The sequence below is a fragment of the Pogona vitticeps genome, chromosome 8 (assembly GCF_051106095.1).
Source record: "Pogona vitticeps strain Pit_001003342236 chromosome 8, PviZW2.1, whole genome shotgun sequence".
NCBI classification, from domain to species: Eukaryota; Metazoa; Chordata; class Lepidosauria; order Squamata; family Agamidae; genus Pogona; species Pogona vitticeps.
Window position 1 is genome coordinate 25369858 of NC_135790.1, and position 25448 is coordinate 25395305.

The following is a 25448-nucleotide window of genomic DNA, read 5'->3' on the forward strand; positions in this document are numbered from 1 at the left end:
GGGAAATCAGCACGAAACACATCCATCTCAGGCATTCTTGGTCATCTGAAAAATCTGGTGGTTCTGTTGCCCTCTTATAACCCCACCTTATGTAAAAGATTCAGTCTGAATGAGCTCCAACTATCTTTGATTTCAAAACAAGTAATGTATTCTTGTGCAGATGGATGGACTATAGGCCTGTTCTGACCTGTTCTTCCCATGAATTCACAAGGAAAAACACATTGTGAATCAGATTATATGTTGAGGGAAATCCATATTGGCTTCTCTTTCTTGGCCAGTTTCTTAAGACATGCAGATGTTACACTGTTAACTGTCCAAGAGATAGACATGCAGCAATATGCTAGCTCTCAGGGGACAGATTACTCCCACCCACTCAGCAGTTGGAAGAATTGTACAGGAGAGTCAGTAGAAGCTTCTCTATAATTTTAGTGTCTCTGCATACCTAAGAGGAACTTTCCTGGGGAGGGGGTACTCCCTGTTAGTTTATAACTTAGGTGGCCGAAACCCAAATTTCACCAACCTTGAAGGGCTTGTAGAGAAGAATAGGGGAAGGTTTCCTGAAAATCTGGTGTCTCTAGGTGCTTGGGGGCTGTTTTATAGGGTTTTAAAGTCAAAATTGAATTGATGAATCAATCCATCAGAAAAAAATGTAAATTCATAATGTGTGATTTGTTGACCTTGATGAATCACGAATCACCATTTTTCTGATTTATGCCCACCTCTAATCTGGTACAGTGATTCCCAGCCTTGGGTCCCCAGATGTTTTTGGATTAAAACTCCCAGAAACCTTCACCACTAGCTGTGCTAGCCAGGATTCCTGGGAGTTATAGCCCAAGAATATCCGGGAACCCCCGATTAGAAAAGGAGGAGGAGGAAGTTTGTGTCTGTGCAGTTGACTTACTAGCACGGTGTGTTTGTAGGCTCTGTGGATAATAATGTTGTAACTGAAGACTTCTACCTGCACCTGCTTCACCCACAAAGCCAGAGATGGATCCCGATCCTCATTCTTGGCAGTGACTGTGAACTCAGGGAAGAAGTCTGACCTCTCAAAATGCTGCCGAGTGATGGTTGTGCAGAGAATCAGAGGACAGCTGCTTTGAAAGTCAAAAGTAAACCCATCAAAAGTCAAGTAATGGCCATAGCCAGATACGATGCAGGAGGCGTCAGTCCGGACATGGCAGTAACGCAGCCCACTTTCCTCCAGGCAGTACTCATCTTCCTTACAGGGGATGTTTTCACAGTGCACGCTGTTGTCAGAGCCATTGCAGTAGCAAAAATACTGGCAGTCGATATCCATCCAGAAGGTCTGGTTAGTGGAAAGCTGGTGGCCCTCAAAGCTGCACCCGCATTCAGTCCTGGGAATGCAGTGGGCACCCCGGAAAGCAAAACCTTCATCGCATTGGCAGCCCTCCACACAGGTGTCTAGGCATACGGGCCCAGTCAACAAATTTTCACAGGACTCGGAGCAAGTCATGCATTCCTCAAAGTGGCTGTTCTCTGGACAGGTGAGGGCTAGAACACAAGGAGGAAAACACAAGGTCAGCAATATATTGGGTGTTTCCCCTTACACCCTACCAAGCTGGTTCCTCTGTGTTAGTAACACAAATCCTCACTTCTCTAGGATGTGGAACCACAGTTTTCCCCTCCTCACCAATGAGCCAGAAAGATACGTATTTTCTATTGACATCAACAAGGATAAATCTTCTTTTTTTAAAAAATCATGCAAAATTATGATGGCTTCTGCTTTGTTGTATGGACTTCTTGAGAATGAAAAGAACCCTGTGGGTTGTTTGTACCTACCTGAAGAGTCAGGTAGCCTCTCTTTGCTGGTTGTGTGTGTGCCTGCGTGCATGTCTGTGTGCTAGGTTTATGCAGAGATATTTTGTGGAAATGGTGGAAACCCTAATTGGGGAAGCAAGAAGTCTGCCTCACTCTCACACTGGAGATGAGAAATCTCATGCCGCTTGAAAATCCTTGGCTAGTTTACTCGCACTGTGTTGATGCAGCCTGAACTAATGACAATAAGGAGTTCAGCACATATTCTTTACATCTCTAATGTGCACACAACTTCAAAACAATGAAAAAGCAACTCAAGTCAGAATTTCAAATCTTGAATTATTTTTTTCTGCTTCTCCACCTTAATTGGTGGGCAGGTGAGATAAGTCAGTTGGCAATGGAGATACAATACAGTATCACTGGTATGCTTCAGAAGAAAAAGCAAAAGTTACTTTTTTTAGAATATAGCTCCCAGAATCCCAAGTTGACACATACTGGCTGGAACATTCTAGGAGTAAGGGTTTAAAAAAGTAACTTTCTGCATCTCTTTTTTCCTATAATGCGGATCATTTGGGACTGCCATCTTGCTGAGTCCCTTCTCTCTATGTTACTATAATCAGTGTCTCATTGTCATCCATTTATGACATGCTTGTAGTATAAGGGCACCAGAAGCTGTATGCGAGTTTCTTCTCTGTAGCAGACACTGTGGAATCAAATTAGGAAAATAGGTGCATGGAACTTGTCTCTATGCACAGCTTCCCGCACCTGGAGTGAGCAGGAAAGAAGACATTGCTATCAGACTCTTTGAATGAAACAGACTGGCAGGAGATGCAGGAGAGATGAAAGGAAGCCAAGTTCATACAGTACCCAATCAACTTACAGAATTCTCCACCGTGAAAGAGAAGGTGTTGGTTGCTCATCTGTATAGATTTAAAAGGGAGTCGAAACCAATTCGTGGGTCTCTTCCATGCTCATGAAATGCAGAGCTTGAGAAAGAGCTTTTGTGTGCAGTCATTTGGAGACTCTTCTGGCCAACCTGGCCAGGGGTTGGGGAATTCTGGGAAATGTATGCTGAATGGAGCCATCCTGGTCAAAGGCAGGCTACCTCTTACTGAAGTGCATTTTTTCCAAGTTGAGGAAGGAGTTACTGGCTTAAGCAGGTCCGGGAGCCAACACTGAACAATATCCTGTTGCTTAGTATACTAAATTGCACTAAAGTAGGCTCACTCAGTCAGTGGGGATTTGGTGAGTCAACTCTTTTGTAAGTTCTACTGATTCAATGGGCCTGTTCTAGTGCCATTTTGTATTGTAAGTGATCAGCCTACTATAATGTGATTTACTATGCTAAGCAACAGGATTTGGCCATTGTATAGTATCTTGGAGACAAGCGCTATCAGCCCTGTACAATAGGATCCCAGGAAAACCCACAGTTCTTCAGAGAGTTTAAAACTATACACAGAGCCCAGTAAGGACTGATTAGGCTCAGTGAGAACAGACTGCTGAGCATTGGGTGGAAGAAGAGACGGGGTATCCCACACAGAAGCACTGTACAGTGAAAGAGTTGGTTGAGGTTCACCTTGTGATGGACCAAATTGGAATGACATCACTGGGAAATGCCCAGGCTTTGTAAAATTTCTGAAGAAGGCAGAAAAGAAGTAACCCATGGGCCAAAGGAACATTTTGCTGACTGCCATTGTTGGTAACAACACTACTTTGATGAATAACATCAATGGATGTTGGAACCTTAATTAGGCCTGTAGAAGATGATAAGTGAAAGGAAGGGAAACATAGGTGGGACCTTGGATGCTTTCTTCTAGAAAAAAAATGGATGCACATTGGAAACCTCCCTCTCTTCTGGGCCTAGTAAAAATCTGGTTGCAGCTCTGATCACACCTACCCACCCACCCCCCGGCAACTTCTGTCAGCTTAGCTAAGCCTTCTGTGCTGATGCATGCTTCCGCAAGGCAGAGCTTCTGTGTTTTCCTTTAGATTATGATAATCATATCACTGGCAGCAAGACTATTACCATAGCTAAACAAAGCAGAACTCACGCACATTGCAACCATCTCTCTCATTCCAATGAGCCTGTGTTGTTACAACGTAAGCCAGGGCCTCTTCTGCATTCCGTTCCACACACACACAAAACGTCTCCTGATGTTTTTTGGAAAATTCATTCTGTTAAATTACTTAATTAGGAAAGTACATCTGGAGGCAAAATCCAACCTGCTAGGGAAAGAAGGAACACCTCCCCCGCCCCTGAGGCAGACACGTAATGCTTCTGAAATACCTCCTTAAATGTGTATATTATATGAATCCATGAGATGCTCATCGTTCTGATGGGACCGATGATGAAAGGGATAGATTTTGCAGGAGAGATCCCTGAGTCTTTTGGGAAGTACATCAAAAGATGAGATTCCAAGGGTGTTTGCTCATCATTCTTTCTCTGTAATCTCTACCCCATCACTTTTTTTAAAAAAATGCCCTGGAAAATATATAGGTCTCCAAACAATTAGAAGAATTATAGTTCGTAAGCATACACAGAAACTCTTCTTCATCGTCATCATCTTAGAAGTGCAGAGCTGGAAGGGACCCTATGGATCATCAAGTCCAGCCCATCGAGGAAGCATAATGGGGAATTCAACTCCTAACCTCTGGTTCTGTAGCCAGATGCTTATACCACTGTGCTACCCAGCAGTTCTCTTTAGGCTGTTTAGATCATGGCCTGTATAAAAGCAATATTCCATGCGGTCTAGAAACTTAACAATTTTTTTGAAAAAAAGAACAAAAGACTTGAGCTGCTTGGGACCCAAGGACCGCATGATGCTGGGCTCTGCTAGAGTGTATCTATGTCCCTTAAAAACAACAATGCCACTGAAAGGGATGTTTCCCCTCCCTCCCCTGCACAGCCCAACTTACGACAAAAGTTCATGCTTCTCCAGTGGCCAATGTCTATTTCAGCGTTCTTGCAGGCGCTAGCATAGCGAGCCACAGAGTCACAGAGCTCGGACTGGTTTCCTCCGCTCTGGCACAAGCGGAAGAGGCAGGTCCGGTAATAGGCAGACACATTCACCACGGAGTGACATTCCAGGAAAGAGCTGTTGGTGGGATCATTGATAACGCCACATTTGGAACGGCTCCGATACTCCTTCAGAAGCTCTGAATCATTGTTGCAGGCCTTCAGCAGGTCCCCGCACTCTCCGTTACAAATCTCATTAAACGTCGTCCAGCTGTCCAGAAAGACCACCAGGTTGTCTGTACACTTCCTATTTGGGAAGCAGAATTCGTCGCTGCTGTTCCCATTGAAGAAACCACAGAGGCCGCCAGTGCAGTTGAAGTAGATTGTTGACAGACGTATCTCCAACAGACCATAGTCTGAGTACTGGATATGGACGAGCCCTTCTGACTCAACAGCAGTCCCATTTTTGCTCCGGTAGATTTCCAGTTGGCCAGAAGGATGGAAATACGGAAGCTCTGTTTCATATCCGTTGACCTTCAAATGAAAGAAGGGGGAGAGGAGATGAATTAATGAGTAAGTGCAGAAAAAGGTTGATGAGTCAAGCCAAAGAAGCCTCCAACATCCTCTTTTCCTCCTTTTTGCTTGCAAGGGAGACACAGAACAGTCCAATGGTGGGCAGAAAAGGAAGTAACACAGATACAGCTTGTTTGATATACTCTGAGATTCAAGATGCCTGTTGTCCAATGACCAATTCAAAGGCACTTAGGACTTTGCTACATAGAACGCTGGATTAGAAGAGTTGAGGGGAAGATTCCCATTGGGTCTGACAAAAGGCTCATGTGATCTAAAAAACCAGCTACAGCATGGGAAAGTAGCTTTCAATGACTATATCTGGATCTTGTATACAAAACCTAGAGTTCAAGGCAGCCACCTTGCCTTGCAGTCTTTGGGAACTTCTCATTCTAATCCCCAAATACAGGACTCAAGTCTATGAAACAAGAGTCTTTAAGGATGCTCTGTCACAAAGAAGCCACACCACATGCTCATTGATTTTTTCCAACTCTGCTTTGAACTTTGAGAAGCAATTTCTGCAGCTGTTCCAGGTCAACAGCCCTAGACCTTTATGCGTCTGATATTCAAAAACCCTCAAGACTGCCAGAGCAGAAGTGTGACAGGTCACAGGCACTTGACTTGAGAGATTTGTATGTGAAGGAAGAAGAACATTTAGCTAAGTGTATGCAGGAAGGAAGAATCAGAGCTCCCTATTAGGAGTGAGTTTATACAGTCGGTACTTACAATGAAATGTCACCACCAAATGTCACCACAAGACTGAGTACAAGGAAAATCTGATTGTGAAATGTCTCTCCCCTGATGCTCGTCACACATTAGCAATGCTCGTGCACACACAGAAACAGCAGGATAGGGGTTCAAAGGTGCCGTTCAAATTGATATAAACTGTCCTCATTGCTAACTTTTCTTAGAGCATTCCCACCTATCAGACAGCAGTGTTGCCTATGTGAATGAGCCAGAGGGGAAAGGAAAATGTCAACAAGGCAGATCACAGAAGATATAGGAAGGGTTAAGAGCCTTGTGCCACAGAAGAGCCTCGTGGTGCAGTGGTTAAACCACAGTACTGCAGTCAAGACTCTGCTCACAAACGGAATTCAGTCCCAATGGGCTCAGGTAGCTGGCTGAGTCTGAGTTAGCCTTCCACCTTTTCACGGCTGGTAAACTGAGTATCCAGCTCCTTGGAGGATAGCAATGTGTAGCCTGCATATTTAAATTGTAAACTTGCCAGAGAGCGCTTTAAGTGCTATGGGGTGGTATATTAGCATCCGACTTTTTTTTCCTCTTGTCCACGCACACATATGAAGAGTGTGCGATTTACTCTTCTCGCAATGTAAAAGTCTGGCAGGCTTTCAGAGGACTTCAGAAACCTACTGAACCTACTTGATGGAAGCCAGACAAAAAGACATGAACGTGGATCACCATAGATCAGATCTCATGCTAAGAGGAATTCAGATTTCCCCCTCTTACAGTGTTTTCCTCTCAGGCATAAAAATCTTTCACAGCTGTGTGCCAGACAAATCAGATATGCAAACAATGGACAAAATCCAGTAATGAGTCGCAACTAGAGTAGGCCCATTGAATCAATGGAGATTTGATGAGGTAGCTCCACCAGAAGTTTTACTGATTCCGTGGGTCTACTCTAGTTGTGACTTACTTCTGGATTTCAGCCAATGAGTACTTGACTGCTGATTACCAATTATAAAAAAAGGTTCCACATCACCTCTCTTGGTCATATAATGTAAGTGGTTTTAAACTAACAATGAATAAAGGTCAAACATGAGTGCAAGTGCATGTTTTTTGCTTGTTGGGTAGGTTGGGTAGAACTATTGCTACAATTGTAGAACTAACCGCAGAGCTGAAAGGGGCCCTATGGATCATCAAATCCAGCCCCTGTCAAGGAGGCCCAGTGGGGAATTGAACTCCCAACCTCTGGGCTCCATATCCAGAGACCCAAATCACTGTGCTATCCAGCACTGATAAGTAAATCACAGCTGCAAGGAAGCTTGGGTGGTCTTCTGAGAATGGATAGTGGGATGTTAACCATTTTCCCTTTGCTGCAGTCCATACAGATGGACAATCTCTAAAATTCTGTCTCCCTGCCAACATCACTCTGTCCTGTGGTCTTGAGAATTCAGACTCCATCATGGCTACAGTATTTATAATAAGAATAGACTCTAATGGCACCCAGACAACTCAGATCACATCTAATATAGCCTAAGGCTTCACGGGTGGGCAGCAACATTGCCCATATGTAAGTAATGCTGTAGCAGAAGTTCTCTCACTGCTCAAGCATCTGGATATTTTCTTGAAGGCAATCAGCCCTTCTCTCTGAAACAGACAGCTATTTTAACTGCCAGCAACACAAATTCAAAATGAGGTTTGTTTGATCATTCATCTAAACTCTTCCTGTCTCTTCCATCATTAGCATTAATGTTGCCTGTTAAAAATGTGCATTGGGAAAAGAATGTCAGCCATGGGTCTGTAGCTAATGAGATGCTATGCTTTTCCTATCACAGATGATCCCAAGTCTCAACAGGATTAAGAAGAGAACTAAAACTTACTTTCATCCAGCACCGAGGACTTAAAAGATACTTGGTAAACAGACAACACTTCCAGGAAGGGTATGTTTTATTATTAATATGTTGTGCATCATTTTGGTGGGTAAGATGTGTGCTGGAACTACTGATGCAGCAGGCAAGGGAGTTGTGGTTAAGAACTACAGATTGGCCGTAAGCAAATAACATTGGATTTAGTTCCAGCAGAATCGTTCACATCAAGAATCTAAGGGGACACATGCTGTGTCAGAATAAAGATGCATTTAGTCTAGTAGCTTGTTTCCCATTACAGTCAAGCTGCTCCTGGGTGCCACAATGCAGCATGAGCTCTGAAAAGTTACTTTTGGGGAAGACAGCTCCCAACAATCGAAAGGAAGTCATCATCTTGAAAAATCAACTTTATCCAAGTTCTGGCAATACCTCCCTCCCCTGTGCCTCAAAAGGAGGAGACCTAACCTAGCCACAATATGACTAAGTGGGTATTTACTAGCTTTCTTTAACCATTTCTATGCTGTCCTTCAACATTAAGATTGCCCAAGTGGCTCACAACAATAAGCATAATGGTTCCATTTAGGTGGGTAAAGAATTATGTGCAACTCATCTGTGTTTGTGCCACAGTGGCCGTTGTGGGATCCTACATATAGGGTTGGACTATGCATTCCCATCATCCATCATTCTTAACTATGCTGGCTTATAACACAAGACTGATGAGAGCTGTATTCTTACAATATCTTGAAGGCTACACATTGCTTACCTGTGCTCCATACCAAGATGGCTGACCCAATAAAATCTATCAGTCCCTCCTTTTTTTAAAAAAAGTCACTAATAGCAAGAGGTAGCCCTCAAAGCCACCTCCCATTGGGATTCCTACCTTGATTTCAGAGTTGTCTATGCCTCCTATCTTGACCTCTTGGCTGGCAACCAGGACCCTCAAAGTCCGTAGCCAGTCAAGACTGGCTTCCGGTTTCTTCTTGCTGATGTCCACTTCTAAGTAGTTGGGCCTGTCCGGGCAGGTTTTGACTAATGTGTAGGAGTTGTCCGGAGGGTAGTCGAAAACAGCGCCATCAAAAGTCTGCAGCACTTGATCTTGAGACACCAAACATAATGTTTCTCGCTTGGGGTAGCAGCCTTGGTAGCCGTTCTCCACAGCACAAACCTCCCCTTCTTGGCAGGTGGAGTTAAAGCAGGCAACATCTCCTCCATCCTCACACCAGCATTGTATGGTACAGTCCACAGAGGCCCAAAACGATTCCCCGATAGCGTGGTATCGCCCATCCACATCACAGCCACACTGATGGACCGGGACGCAGAGGTCCGTGCTGAGGACATAACCTACATTACATTCACAGCCCTCGGTGCATGGAGAGGTGCAAGCGAAGGGTGCCGTGAGGTCAGAGCAAGTAGCTGGGCAGCTGCTGGTACAGATGGAGTAGTGGCTGAATTCAGGACACTGCACGGCAGTAGCTGAAAAAGGCAACAGCAAGGGGATAAGAGGAGAGGTTTGTCTGCCACAGGACAACCTAGAAAGGGGGTGGGCCATGGTCCTTACATCGGTTGGATCACAATTCCCATCATTCCCCTCCATTGGCTATGCTGGCTAGGGTTGATGGGAGTTCCGGTCCAGCCACTTGGCACTCCCCATTTTATATTAACTTAAAGGCCATACCAGAGGAATTATGTTTCTGTCCACATACTTCATCTCCAGGTGAGGGATGTTGCAGAATTTCATTTGCATTTTAAATGAACCAACCTGATTTGCATTTTCCAGACTTCTCTGCCACTCAGAACAGAACTAGCCTTTGGATTATAGACTTCTCCAAAGGGGGCGATGCAGATTTGATCTCAAAAAGTACATGCATAAAAATATTTATCATGAAGAAGCTACCTACCTAGTCTTCCTTAAGAGAATACAGCATAGATTTTTTTTCCTACGTTAGGGAATTGTATAGAAAAATAGCATGCACATTTTTTGCAGAGGTTTTATGAAATTATTTGCAGGATGATGAAAAAAAAAAGGAGGAGGAGGAGGAAAGGTTGTACACTGGATGTATGCAGAACTAACATGAAGTAGATACAGACTGATCTGCATGGCCCTATTTTAGTAGCAATTAACCTGTATCTGTGGAGGAAGGTAGACTGAATAGATGGTCTTTGCAGCACCTTCCAAATCTGATTCTAAGAATTTATAAAATGATATCTTGCATTCTTAGGAGACGAAACTGCCCTAGGAAGTCTTAACTGCATGAGGAATTGTGGATGCATAATAATATAATACAATAAAAAGATAATGGGAAGTTGTGATGCTCTTAAGATTACTAAGAGTCACCCGAGTCAGGTATCTACAAGGTAACAACACAGAAGGCCTTGTCCTTCAGTTGCTCGGGTGCAAATCAAGGGCTGTGCCATTGTAGTCTGTGTTGGTATGTGATCAGACAGTCGGGTGATGTGGATAAGGAATGAGAAAGCAACAAAAGAGTGGGGGGGAACAGCCTGAATGCACCTGATTTATTGTAGCCCTAAATGTCAGCTGTAAATCATATCGTATCTTGCTTAGATTCAAACAGAGCACTTACATGGCTCTCGCCCAGCAGTGAATTCTATCCAAGAGCAAAAAGCAAGCCAAGGTTTTGCCTCTCCTGGTTAGGTTTTTTTCTGGCTGCCCCATAGGCACTTCAAGTGTCCCTTTGTCCTTCTCAGATTGCCAGCTGCTAGAGAGGTGGAGATCAGGTTTCGCAGCAACAATGCCTATTTGAATACCTGTGCCTTCCAGTGCTTTCGACTAATCTTGTTGAAGGTTTTATTTTTAAAACAAAACCCTGGTAGTGCTCAGGTGGGAGCTTCTTGAAGGCAGCTGAAAATATCTCAGAAAAGATATTGACATTAAAACCAGCCAAAGCCAGCCCTTCAAAGTCCTCACTTTGGGGCTTGTGTGTGTGTAACTGCATTTGTGCACGCCCCTCTCCTTTTCCCGTACGTGCATAATATCCCTGTTGCATAGGAGAGATCAAAGGTCCTGTTTGGCTGGCATCCACTTCCCAACCAGCGAGGTATCTTTGGAAAGCTGACAATGATGGAATGGAAACAACAGTCAGCAGCTTTTAGTAACAGATACCAAAGCCCGTTGGATACTATGGTGATTTCTGGGAGTTTCTCAGATTTAGCCATCAGCAATTTGAGTACCTCTACATAGGCAGTCTTTTAGATATACTTTTAGTTATCCTCTTACAGAACAGAATCAAAACACAGGAAGGTGCAATTACACTGATTTAAGTCCTTGTTCCATCAGCACTAACTGGAAGCTACTGCTCTGCAGGATTTTGAGTAGGAGATATTTCTAGCCTGATGGTCTCCCATCCAAGATCTAACCAGACCCATGCCTGCTTAGCTTCCAAAACCAGATGCAACTGGGTGTATTCAGGCTGGTATGGTTGTTACTGAAAGGCAATGTGGTGTGGTGGATACAGGGATGAACTGGGACTCAAGAGACATGGGTTCAAATCCCTGCTTCACCAGGGGTAGCATTTATAAAACCACTCCTTCAAGTTCTCATGTATCTTGAAAACCCTATAAGGGTGGCTACAAGTCAGATGTGATTTGACGGAACATAACAAACATGGTTATTTTAATGCCCATTTTAATGTACTGTATGTTATCTCCCAAAAGGAGAGTATCTCAGTGATTGTGATATAAACATATATTCTAAAATGAGAACAGATTTAATGATAAGGGGCTGAACAAGAGGCATTCTTTCAGTTTACCCAATATCTGTCATTTCCCTGCCCCTCTTTTAAGCAACAAAATCTTCTTATTGTGTGGTGACTGTTTCTAGCAGTTGTCCTAGTCATACTGGCTGTTTCCTACCTTTTTCTCACATTCTTGAGAGAGGTTGGAGAGCAGGTTGAAAGCTGCCCTGCTAGATCCTGCTTTCGTTTCTCCCCACCCCATAGCATCCTTGAAGGTGGGGGCAGGTGAGAATGGAGTGTGTCTTTTATAAGGTTTCTGGCTCTCCAACCTGAGAGTTGGAGAGTCTCCAGGATTGCAAGGAGATCAAACCTATCCATTTTGAAGGAAATCAACCCTGAGTGCTCCCTGGAAGGACAGATCCTGAAGCTGAGGCTCCAATACTTTGGTCATCTCATGAGAAGAGAAGACTCCCTGGAAAATACCCTGATGTTGGGAAAGTGTGAAGGCAAGAGGAGAAGGGGACGACAGAGGACGAGATCGCTGGACAGTGTCATCGAAGCGGCCAACATGAATTTGACCCAATTCCAGGAGGCCGTGGAAGATAGGAGGGCCTGGTGGCTCTGGTCCATGGGGTCACGAAGAATCGGACATGACTTAACGACTAAACAACAGAAAGCTCTCCAACATCCCAATGGCTGTCCACTTACCACATCCCACTTGCACTCTCCAGTCTCCAATCGAGATCCCAAGAGCTTGGCACACCAAAGCGTACGCCTGGATAGCCTGGCACAGCCCCCCTGTGCCGTTATCTCGGATGCTACACAGGTCATAAACACAGCTGTGGATAAAGGCCACGGGGTCGACGATGGCCCCGCATTCCCACAGAGGGCCTCCAGTTTTATTAATGAAGCCACAGTGCTCGGGGTCAAAGTAAAGAGACTCCATGGCTGCATCGCAAAGGCTGCAGTTGTCCAAACAACCGGGGGAACACTTCCATTCGGGGTGGTAGACTCTCCAGCTGTCCCCCAAATCCAGCACAGAGGTGGCCAGTTTCCCATCCGAGCGAAGGACATCGTCCTCCGGGTTCTTGTTGTAGTTTCCGCAGAGGCCACAGGTGGCATTGATGTAGGAGCCTGGGACTGAAATAGCTGCATAATGGTCTCCATCGTATGTTACCAAAAGCCCAAAATCTGTTTCTATCGCTGTCGACAGTCCACTCTGATAGATCTTTATTGCTCCCAGTTCCAGGAAGACAGGTAGAGACATGACCAGGTCATCAATCTGTAGGATGGATACAAAACGCTGGTTGTTTTAAAAACAAGAAAAAGGCAAAATAGAAGGGTTTATGCATTTACTCTAGTTATATATTAGCCTTTGGCAATCTTACTAGCAGCAACAATAACATTAATTATGCAGGCCCAAAACGGACGTAATGCTAACAGAGTGAAAATCCCTGCAAATGGAATTGTAGTAGATTAAATTTTGAATGAGAAATTGTACAACCACTTGCATGATCTCACACGCAGCTGTCTTGCAATCTTTTGGTCAATTGCCTTACAAAGGTACCGGTAATCTTGGATATCACTCCCATACTGATTTTGAAATGGCAAAACCTCTATCGTAACTGCTTTGTGCTAATGCAATAACAGTGTGGTATACAGGTCTTTAAATTTAGAATAAAAAACAGAAAGATTTTAACAATTCAGCATTCAACCCCAAAGTTGTTTTAATCCCAATATCCAAAATAAACAAGACTATATAATTAGCTATATAATTATCTGATGGTGCCACTGTGTTCTCCAGTTTGTTCTCCTTTACCGGGAGGCTTTTGTTTTATCATCCAGATCAGTGCTTTCCAACCTCAGGTCCCCAAGATGTTCTTGGACTACAACTCCCAGAAATTCTGGCCAGCACAGCTAGTGGTGAAGGGTTCTGGGAGTTTTAGTCCAAGAACATCTGGGGAACCCAAAGATGGGTACCATTGATATATATAGCTGACACCACCTAGCTGCTAGATTCCAGCAGGAAGCTGTGGATTGCATATGGTTCCACATTGTTTTATATATAAATGCACACTTTCCCTTGAATCCAATTGGTCTTCAACTAGAGCAGACCGACTGAATCAGTGGGATTTACATAAATATTGCCTAGTAAGTAGCAAGTCAACAACCAATTCAGTCAGTCCACTCTAACTGGGATTAGCAACTGGATTTAGCCAACTATGTGCAAAAGACGTTAACAATGTTAACAGTGAAGTAGTACTGGATTTGTTTGCCTCACAACTCGAAAACTGTTTTCTGTAAACCCAAGTGGGCAAGGAAAACAGTGTCTGCAATGGACCTATGAGTCTACCAGGTCAGCCTGAAGGGCATATATGACTTGCAGCTGCACATACTCATGGAGATAAGCTGGCTGGATAGTTCAGTGGTTTAGCTAACTGCCTGTGGAGCCAGAGTCTGGCAGTTCGATCCCCCACTGGGCCTTCTGGAAGAAGAACCAGACTGGGTGGCCTTGGGCAAGCTGCACAATCCCAGAATGTCCTCAGAAGAAGGGAATGGTAAGCCACTTCTGACTATTCTCTACTTGGAAAACCTTGATAAGGGCCTCCATAGAATTCACTTAACAGCACATGATTATTATTAAGATTCCTGGCAATGGAAAGATAGCATGAGTTCTGTTTTAAGGTCATTATAATAATCTAGAAAGGATATTCACAGCAACGTATGAGGAATGTTACCAAAAATTCTGCAAATTCTAATACATTATTAAAATATCCTTGTATTCCTGTACCTACATAAAATTTGTATTGCTATTTGCTCCCTTCTTGACTTCTCTTTTAACACTGTTTTTGTTTTTCAAATTTCTCCTTCCATTATATATCCAACCAATGAACTTCCCAGCAGCCATAGGGCAGCTTCCTTTTAAAACAGGAACTTAGGCCTATCCAAGGCCTAAAGGCTGCCAGCTGGGACTTCTCTTCAAGTGAGCATCTTTGAGTGTCTGTAAGGTCTGATTCTGGCAGATGGGACTCCCAGTAAAGAGAATTATGGAATTATAGTCCAAAATAATTCAAGAAGAACATTGCTAGTAACTAACCCCAATGGGATTGACATCTCTGGAACCACTGTTCTCCATTTAAATTTGGAAACATGTTTGACCCCTTTCATTTTCCTTTGACCATGAAAAAAATGTGTACAGAAGTTAGAACTGCTTGCTTTTCACTGCTGTTAAACTTGATTGTCACAGACAAACGTTTCAGCTCAGCACTATTGTTGAAAGAGTGCCCAAAGGCCCCTTAGGATGAATCTGGAAGGCCCTCAAAACAAAGGGAGGAATTGAGTCTCACCATAATTTTCCCAAAGCTGCCTTTAGGGATGATTATCTTGTGTGAATAAACCTCCACAGAGATATCTTTCAGCCAGGAGACAGAAGAACCCCCTCGATTCTCATTCTTAGCTTCCACACTGAAGAAAGGAAGGCTGGACCCTGGCCAGCACTGCCTTGCTAGAAGGTAAGAGCAGGAACCCTGAAAATGGAAGAGGAAGCCGTCGAAAGTGTGGTAATGTGGATCTCCAAACACCACACAAGTGCTGCTTTCCACTGGCACACACTGGTGGAAATTCTCCTTAGGCTCACAGATCTCATATGGTCCACAGGACACCTCCTGGCAGAAGAGTTCATTGTTGAAATCCAGGCAGCGACATTTAGTGGAACAATTTGCATTTTCCCAGAATATCTCCCCTTGACGGAGAAACTGGCCTAAAAATAAAATTTGAAACAAAGCAAAACAAAGCATACCATGTTAACTCACTTTGGGAATGCCAAAGCAAAGTCAAGGCAAAAGCACTACATGCAGAAGGAAGAGAGAAACAGGACCTTGGACAGCACCCAATCGGTTGTGCTTGCTGAAGCTCTTTCCTGCCAAGATAGGAAGGTGCTTTCTCAAAACAGGAGCAAGGCTTATCTGAGCACGAGGAAGGCGGACAAGCCATCTGTCGATGCGCTGCCTCCACCCTCTTCCCCAGCTGCCCATGGAAAGCTAACTGAACATTGCCTTATTTCCGTGGGGACCATCCTTTATTTACCCATCCTCCACCTTGTAAAGTAGACATATTCTCCCATAACCATATTATACATGGATATCATGGTTCACTTAATGTAGTTGAGTGTCTTCTTGTGTGAGCCAAAAGCTCTGTCAGGGGCTTTGTGTTTATAGCGTAGGCTATTAATGGCTCTCTACTACAGCCCTCAGAAGGCAGCCTTGACAGAAGCGCTTTCTCAGAATTTTATTATCTGTTGGCATCTAATGTTTATCACTTCTTTAAACTACTTTCAGACTTCAGGAATAATAATTCTATGAACGAGCAGCCGGGGTCTGTTTTGCTCATGGGATGTCTATGCTAGAAACCTGTGTGTGTCTATGACAATATCAGTAGATACCAGTGGTGATAGCATTATATACATTTGTCAGGTGATCTTAGTAGAATACATTACGTCCTAAAAAATGTCATGCTGCCGCACCATGATCATAATATAGCATTTAGCAAGCCCCATGTCTCTGATAACCATCACAGAAGGTGAAAATGTGAGACATGTTTGTTCAAATCACAGTTCGTTGTCCAAAATTAAGTAAAAGTGGCTGGCACCTGCACATTGCAAAATCTATGCAGTGTGAATTACATCTCAAACATGCCGTCTCTGCTGTAACTAGATTTTAACAGCAGGTGAGTTATGTTTGCAACTTGAGGGACATTAATTCTGCAATTGCTTCGTTAGGCTCATTTTTGTACAGTATGAATTAACAGTAATCAAACATCTGTAGAGCAACAGCAATTTATGATAGCTGCAGAGCTACTGAACGCAACCCATGCTTTATGTTGTGGGTGGGTGGGTTCGTGGATATTATATTTGCTATATGGATATTCAGCTTGAGCAAACCCATAGAGTAGATTTTGTCCACTCTGCAGTTGTATGCCACACTTACATACAAAGGAAGACCATGTGTGTGAGAAGCTCAAGTGTCATGGGTTTTGCACTAAGCTATAGTGCTATGGAATTACTGCCTCATGGATAGTGGAGAAATGTCCTGTTTGTGATGTGAAACCAGCAACATGGGCAGAGATTGTAGGATTCTTGCTTCAGAAGTCCTATTTGCAGGAAAAGGTCTTGGCCAGTTCTGCTGATTCCTTGCTTCCCCAGTTCCGCACTGCCTTGCTTGCAGGTCAAACTGGACATTAAGATATACACCTGGTATAGCCTCCCCAAGTGTGATAAGTCTCAGTAATCAGACTTGTAAATCAAGTCTGTGTTTACCTTCCAGTGACCAAACAGAAAACAAAGGAGGTTGGCATGCAAAATACAGAAGCAAGGAAAGTACATGCTGCGTCAGAAAAGCATTTTTTGTAGTTTGAGGGAGCACCACTTCTAAATACAAGCTGAGTTATCTCATCTAAATCTGAACTTACTCCACCCACACTCACATCCTGCTCATCTAATGGCTTGCTATGCCTCTACCTCCAGACTTACCTTCCCACCTATCATCACACACCCGTGTGCTACTGACAGATTTACCCAGACATACCTAAATAAAGCATGTTCCGACCCCTAATCCTGCATGCATCAAGAAGAGAAAAGGTATTCCCACAAAGCAGGAAAATTCCAGGAGCAGAGATATCTCCTTAAATCTCTTAATGGCTACTGTTCTATTCCTTATGCAACCCTATGAGATCACAGAAATAATTGTCCTGCTGTTACACCCAGGCTCACACCAACATTGTACCAGAATTGGAATGGAGAGGCCCGGAAGATGCTGATATCCATAATTCAGGAGTTGGGAAACTTTGGATAATCTGTAGGGCCTTTATTACTGTGATGGCATTTCCTACAGAGCAGGCAGAGAAAACCTCACCCATTAAATCAGCTAAACGTTGCTTTTGTAAAAATGAAATCTGTGGGTTCCTTATCACTGCTGGTGATTTGGAAGCCTAACCCATGAGGCTCCTAACTTCACAGAAGGACGGCGGTAATTGAAGAAGTGGCCTTGTTTTCTTGCAAAGTGACACAATTAGTTGCACACTCCATGAGCATAGCCTATGTGCTGAAAACCACAAGACCACTTCCAGCTCCCAGGAGGATGTTCTGTGACAGACATTAAAGTCTCCATATTTCAACAAAATGGGTTCCCAAAGAAACTTCTTCCTACTTGGGCAAGAGAGTTAGATTTCATTAGCAAATCTGATAACTGGGGGCCTGGAACCCAAGAGGAAGGACAGTTTTCTTGTTTTAGAAAGCTATTGCCCCACTTCAGGCATAGGGCGTATCTCTTGGAATGCTAACGGATCAGCAGGGACTCTAACTGAGAATTGTGGGGCATTGGTTAATTAGAACTGGTCAGGATAGGGTTCAAATCCCAACACATCCATGATGCATACTAGGTCACATGCAGTCCACCTCACAGGACTGTTGTTAAGGATAAAAAAAGAGATGAATAAAGAAAAAGAACCATGTGCCCTGGACTGAGCACCTTTAAAGGATGCTTCTGTTGGCAGGGACTGACGTTTCCATTTCTTTCTTTGCCCACAACAGAAGCCACAGTATAATGAATAAATAGATCAGGTAATTTTTGCGTAGTAACGGGCAACGTCAAGAGCATTTGAGCCTTTTCATTGAGTCAGATCTTTGTCCACCAGCTGGAGGTTGAGGAAAGATCATATTTCCTCCCCCCCCCCAATTGGGCTTTTAAACACTTTTTGCTTGCTTTCAGTACAACAACTTTGTTGGGCTGTGTTTTTATATTATAACTTCTTATACTTTTAGCTTGTATCTCTTTTCAGTTCATGGTGTGGAGCCTTTTACATCCTGCACTAGCAGACAGGCAGAAATAACTAAGATAATGAATAAGGAAGGCAAGTGATATAGATGTAATAAATATCTATAGATTTATGAATCTTAATGGCCCAAGTCCTTTCCAAGCTATGATAGTTGATCAAGAGTTAGGGTGGGGTCTCATCCACTTCAACTGTATCATGATTTTCTGTATGTTCCACTTAGAAGTGGGGTCACACCTATTATTATCTCTTGCCTTTTGAGAGCATTTTGGCCTTGCTGTATAAATTTCAATTTCCCTCTCGGCACCAGCTTGTGACTTGGAAGTTCAGGCATCTGCTTATCCATGGAGGTTTCTGCCACAATATATTTATTAAGACACCACAGGGCCCTTTGTTGTTCTCGGTTCAGCAGACGATGGCAGTTACCATGTCAGAATCCGTTAATTGCTACTACTACCACCGCAGATAAGAATGGAAGCCTGAGAACAATGTCGCTTACGAGCCTTAAATGAGATCATTTTTTAATGTGAAAAGCTCTTAACTGTCTCCATTACATTTGTTCTTTTTTTATCAGGCAGGTCAAGATAAGGATTGTAAGGTACTTTGCTTTAATTAATTATTCATGTTCCTCGCAATGAATAACATTAACAAGTTATGATAATACACTGAAAACTGCCATGGTTGTTCATCTTTTCCCTCCCTCCCTCTCTCCAGAATTCCCTCCCCAAAAAATACATTTCCCAGAACAACCTCAAAAAAGATGCCTTAGGTACGTCTCGGTAGCTCAGTGGTAAAGGTTTCTGGTTGCAGAGCCAGCGGTTGAGAATTTGATTCCCCACAGTGCCTCCTTAACAAGGGTTAGACTCAATGGATCCATAGGATCTCTCCCAACTCTGCAGTTCTAAGACGATGACAACATCATTCCCCCAAATATATTCACTATATCTTCGAATGGGCCTTGAAATTCTGTCTGGGTTTTGCCTAAGTGTTGTTGCTATGCAGTTCTGATGTATGTTGACCCTAACAAGGGTTTTTGAGATGTGTGAGATGTTCAAGGAGTAGTTTTAGCAGTGTTCCCTCCTCATGCATTCTTATGACCAAGCTGGGATATGAATCTTGGCTGCCTGAATCCTAGATCAGCACTCTCTCCATTACATATGTGAACCACCACATTCACCTTAAGTTTTGGTTTAGGGTGAATGGCGATAACAATTCTTGTAAATTAGGTTCAAAAAACTCTGACACATCTCTTGCAGATGTGGCCCACTCGTGCCATCTACAGCAATAATAAATAAAAAGCATGTATTCATGAAGGCTTTCATGGCTGGGATCTAATGGTTGTTGTGGGTTTTTCGGGCTCTTTGGCCGTGTTCTGAAAGTTGGTCTTCCTAACGTTTCGCCAGACTCTGTGGCCGCCATCTTCAAGACACACTAGTCACCCATCTACAGAAAAAGACAAAAGCCTATCTCACAGCCATAAATACTGCACTCCCAAGCCAACTACACCAGAGCAAAGAGTGCTGTCCTCTGAAGATGCCGGCCACAGAGACTGGCAAAACGTTAGGAAGAATAACCTTCAGAACACGGCCAAAGAGCTGAAAAACCCACAATAACCAATAAAAAGCATGTTGAATAGGATTCATATGTGTATGAAATCTCATTCTTTCCTTGCACAAGGCTCCAGATGAAATCAGCAGCATTACTCAAGGGTAAGGTTGGTAGGACTTCTCCTGTCTGACTCTCTGGAGAGCCATTGACAGTCAATGTCCAAAATACTCAACTACATGGATCAGTAGTTTGACTTGACTGTGTCTGCTTACCTCTAAAACTGCATCCATTGGCTGGGTCAATTTCCCTCCCATCGATTTTGAATACCCAACGTCCTGGTACGTTGACATTAGTTGTGTCTTCAATGTTGACTATGTCTGGGGTTCTGGAACCAGGAATGCTGAAATAGTTGGTGCTATTCCCACCATTGAAACCTGCCTACAAGACAGAAAAAAAGGTGAGATTCATTTGCAAAAAGTGAGGTATGTGTTAGCCTCATGGTGAACACAAGGAAATGAAAGACAGAAGAAAACTCACAGGAAGCTAGATTTAGGCTGAATATCAGGAATCACTTCCTAACTGTTAGAGCAGTATGAAAAGGGAACCAATTACCCCAGGAGGTGGAGAGTGCTCCAACTCTGGAGGCATTCAAGAAAAAAATAGACAACCATCTGTCAGATATATTTTGATTTGGATTCTTGCATTGAGCAGGTTGTATTCAATGGCCCTTTCAAATACTTTGTACTATGATTTTATGATTCTATGAAAGAAAAGCAGGCTTTGGAGTACTAAGAAGACTAAGAAATGTATTGCAGCTTAAGATTTTGGGGGGGGGGTCTGGAATTTTGTGTGTGTCTGATGTACATCTATGTGCACATATGCATATATAAATTGGCATGCACAAACACCCACATAGATACATGTGAAGAATAACAGTTGTAAAATTAAGTGGAAATGAAATGCAGAAAGTGTGATATGTGACAGTTTAATTGCAAATGAATGCAATTCAGGTGCAAATTTGTGCCAAATAAGCATGAAGACTATTCACAAGAGGAGTGATTTGCATCTGACAAAGCAGGCTCTAGTATACTTATGGTTTATAGGATCAGTTTATCGTGCTGGTATTATGAGCTATGAGATTCTGTTTTGCCACAGACTGACATGATTATTTTTCTGGAACATGTGTAAAAAGGAAACTGTGAACTACAGTTCTCTGAACTGTGGGCAACCAATTACAGACAATGAATCTGTAATTCCATCAATCTCATTATTGCCTATTGCTGTCGGCCACAGAACCATCCATTTGATGGACTGTGGATGGATGGAGGGAACCTTTACGTACCTCTCCCTACCTACTTAGCTTGCTTCCCTCTTCCACCACCAAAGCCCGTATCAAGGACCGAGCAAAGGGCAGGACGGTTTTTAAAGAAATGAGCCCTGTGCCAGATTTCCTGAAATGTGCAGCTGTAAGAAAGAAAGAAAGAAAGAAAGAAAGAAAGAAAGAAAGAAAGAAAGAAAGAAAGAAAGAAAGAAAGAAAGAAAGAAAGAAAGAAAGAAAGAAAGAAAGAAAGAAAGAAAGAAAGAAAGAAAGAAAGAAAGAAAGGGATGGATGGATGGAAGGAAGGAAGGAAGGAAGGAAGGAAGGAAGGAAGGAAGGAAGGAAGGAGTTGCAATTGGAAACTGATAAATATGCAGTTAGAGAGGGATAGGGAAAATTATGTATCTTTGTTTATTAAGAACTTAAATGAGATTCAATGCCATGTAACATAGTTTATATAAGAGCTGGGAAGTCCTAGGTTTCTCTGCTTAAATCAAACAACTGAAACCATATTTTAACAACTTCTTCTTGGCTAGGACCTTATCTTCTTCACCTTTATCCATACTGAAAATCTGCTGCTCCAGCTGTTTACAATGTGAAGTGGGCCAGTTTAGGTGACCAACTGAGTGGTGTGATTCATAAGCAAGCTGGAGGAGGTGGGAGCGGGAGCTTCAGCTGTTCTTGACAGCCATGCAAAGCAAACAATTCATCTTGAAGATTTGTGTTTGGCTTTTGCTGGGCAGAATCTGACAAGGCCTAGCCCTGTCCTATGGAGGGTGAGCTAAAGGTCCTACCTGAGCCATGACACCTCCGAGGCCAGTTAGAGGATCTCCTCCACTTGCAGTGCCAGTAGTCCAGTTGATTTCCTCATAGTTGAACATGGCAAAGGAGTTTGTTCCATCTGTGATCAGAAGAGCTTGGAAAGTATTTACCTGTTCAGAGTAGAAATACTTGTTCAGATAGTGGTGGGGGGGAACACTTTCCTTTTGTCTAGCCCTTTCCTTGCATTTCTTTCCAAGACATCTTGAATTGCACAGGTGGAATGATATGATTTCAAAGCTATCATTTGTATTATTTCTTTCTGTTTATTCCATGGATTTTAAAACCATCCTTTCAGGATAGGTTTTCTAAAAATACCTGTGAATTTACATACCAGGTACTATTTAAATTTCATCCTGAACAATCCAGCAGTAATTTCAGCTGATGATGCTGCAAAAATTGATTAAACTCAAGGGATAATCCTGGATTTTTGGATGCAAAACTGAGCAAAGATCAATGGTTTTTTTGTGGTCCCCCCCCCATTGACTTTGTCTCAGAAATGCACACACCAAATCCCACTGCAGTTCTAGAGCCTATCTCTGTAGATGCTACTTCAGTGAAGACATCTCAATTGAGCTCTTTTATACTGTGTAGGTCCTATAGATGGCAGCACTAGAATAAATAGTGGATGGCATCACTGAAACCTCAGGTTCCCCCCCCCCCCCTTACATGGCTTTTATCTGATCAGTTTCCTTATTCAAATTGTGTCATTATACAAAAAAGTGGCCACTGCAGAAGAAATACTGGCATTTTGCACTGAAAATTACACCTCTAGAAACAGCAAATGACATATCCTGCTAGGAATATTTTGGACATTGTTTCACTTTGGACGTTTTCCCTATTTGGACTGCAAATTGTGTATCTAGAAATTCATCTAACAGGAAATGGATCCCCAAATCTCACTGGGGAGATGTAGTGCTGGTAAGCATCTGTCTTTTTTTTCTTTCATCTGAGACACTAAACTGATTATCAGCTCCAAGCAGTGGTCCACATGTTTTTATACATGACTTTGATTGTTCTGCACAATAAACAAACATGCCCAGGAGAGGATGTTCTAAAAGCAGATTTTCTGGAAGAGAAACGAAATGTCTCTTTAAAAGAGTTGAACTGCATTAAAAAGAGCAATTGGCCTCTGAAAGAACTGTATATCTAAACAGCTCGTCTGCTTTCACCCATATAGCTTCTGTGAATACAGCCTTCACCAAAGGCATTTCGAAGATGAGAAACATTAGGGTTGCTACTCACTCATAACATTTATGGTTTGCAAATATTTCAGGATTTCTGTCCATAGTAAAGCAGGACCACATACCCTGGATGCCCATATTTATCATTGTGAGTTATTTCTCAAATTTAAAAAAAGGAAAAGAAAGAAAATGAAAATAAGACCAGAAGATGAAATTTCAACAGGATGTTTCGAATGAACTGTAGATTCCAGATGTTGTGGCAAATCCAGCGTCAAAATGGTACAATTTACATGATCATCATTATCAATACCAGATACAGTATTAACATTTCCTTTGCACATGAAAGCACAAGGGAAAGACTTACAAGATCTCACCTATCAAATCCATCTTTCTGTATACTGTCTGCATTTTTACAGCATCCCATAACTGCTCAGAAAACAAGCTGGCTAAAGTTAACACCATCCCAATTATTAAAAGAATGCTGGTAGGTAACCATCATGATGATGTAATTTTGTTGTTATGTGCTGTTAAGTTGGCGCTGATCTATAGAGACCCTAATAGGCCTTTTAAGGTTAAGTGAGATATTTAAGGAGTTGTTTTACCACTTCCACCACCCCAGTGGCTGAGCAGGGATTCGAACCCAGGCCTCCTGAGTCCCAGTGCGTCACTCCAACCACTAAACCACACTGAATATCCCATAATTGCAGTAAGTCCTCAGTAAGTCCTTTGATATCTAATTTGCTTAGCCCTGCTAATCTACTAAAGACGAGAGCTGCCCATCATTTGGGAGACAGCAACTCAAAGTGGAGCAAATCTGGATCTCTCCCCTTTGAACTCATCTCTGGGATATACAGCATGGTTTAGGCTAATGAATCAATGCCTGTGCTGCTGTTTTAAAGTCCCCTCATGCAACGGGAAGTTCAAAATATGAATCACAGAATATTAAAATCGTCCAGCAGATGATACATCAAACAGCAGCCGCTCGGAGCTGCCGGCTCAGCCAGAGTTTAAATTGCTCAGCTTCAGAGAATTAAAAAGGCAAGAGATTCCAATTTACATCCAGTCAGGATACTGCCCACCGTCTGGGAAAGGCCCAATTCCAAAGCAATTTCAGTGGTATGTAACTTTCTTTTTTTATAGCTTCTCCATGACAGGTGTTTTATAGACACTCCTATTTCAGCCCCTATAAAAACGAGAGGAACATACCCACTCCCTTCTCCCATTGGACAGCTGTGTTAATTCCCCGGGTGCTAATGGACTGATTAAACCAAGGATCAATTGGGCCCAATAAATCTAAAACTCACACTAGTGAAGCACAAGCACATCTTAACATATAAAGCCATTCTCAGAGATTCATAGTTTGGGGAGGTGGAAATAAGAAAACAGGTCAGTGCCTGGTTTTAACAGACTATCCATGTATATGTTTTTATTGTTTTAATCTATTTTGATTTCCAACTCACTGACACTTGCCCACCTTTTTTCCAGGTGGGAGGCACTAAGAAGGGGCAATATTTGTTTGAAAAGGTCACTGTCCAGCAAGATCTATCAGGTGTGTCAAAAACAAGGAGAGATTTGGACCAGGTTTATAGCTTTTTTTAGCCAGAGTTCTACAGAGCCACACAAACTAACTTAATTCCTGCTGGTTTTAAAGGCGCTGGAGCCTAATGGCAGTCATCTTTCCTTTAATAAGACAGTGTGGTACAGTGGGATTAGAGATCCAGACCCAAGCCCCACACCAGCCATAGGACTTAACAAATGAGCTTGGAACCGGTTACTCTCTCTGAACCTGGCCTACCTTACAGGCTCGTGCTAAGATTAAAGTAGAGCAGAGAAACAGTTAGGTTTCTCACCCTGGCCTCTGAGAATAAGCACATTAGCCTTTCCTTTTCATCCATGTTACGATCAATCTTGAACTACACTGTGATGATGTTATGAGCCGTTGCTTTCCTTTTCACCTCTGTACTTTTAAGAATCCAGTAGGAATTGGTGTACATAGGCGTATGTATTTGGGGTGCAGCCACCACCACCCCTTTATGAAACAGCCCGCCTTGCACACCTGCTCGTATTAACATTGCACTGCGCTAATTTCACAGGTTTGCAATTAGTCCTGAAGCCATGCAGTTCGGGGAATCCGATTAGCTGCTTCGGCCAGAACAGTTTCCGTCCTTTTTATTTATTTATTTAAGAAATGAAAAGGCTCCTTATTTTCTG

At 42.9% G+C, this 25448-nt stretch overlaps 2 protein-coding genes across 2 annotated transcripts in view; one reads left to right on the forward strand and one right to left on the reverse strand.

The window, feature by feature from the left end:
- Positions 1-7919, forward strand: part of LOC144584149 (uncharacterized) — a 40363-nt gene extending 32444 nt beyond the window's left edge. Inside the window, exon 7 of the transcript XR_013538231.1 lies at positions 7819-7919. The gene's annotated coding sequence lies outside the window, so the exon portion shown is untranslated. The remainder of the gene's footprint in view (positions 1-7818) is intronic.
- Positions 1-25448, reverse strand: part of TECTA (tectorin alpha) — a 60825-nt gene that overhangs the window by 23807 nt on the left and 11570 nt on the right. Inside the window, exons 4-10 of the mRNA XM_078379650.1 lie at positions 22029-22166; positions 20189-20354; positions 14888-15300; positions 12249-12822; positions 8729-9321; positions 4693-5266; positions 902-1512 (exon numbers count right to left, since the gene is read on the reverse strand). Coding sequence (XP_078235776.1) covers positions 902-1512; positions 4693-5266; positions 8729-9321; positions 12249-12822; positions 14888-15300; positions 20189-20354; positions 22029-22166 — 3069 coding nt within the window. The remainder of the gene's footprint in view (positions 1-901; positions 1513-4692; positions 5267-8728; positions 9322-12248; positions 12823-14887; positions 15301-20188; positions 20355-22028; positions 22167-25448) is intronic.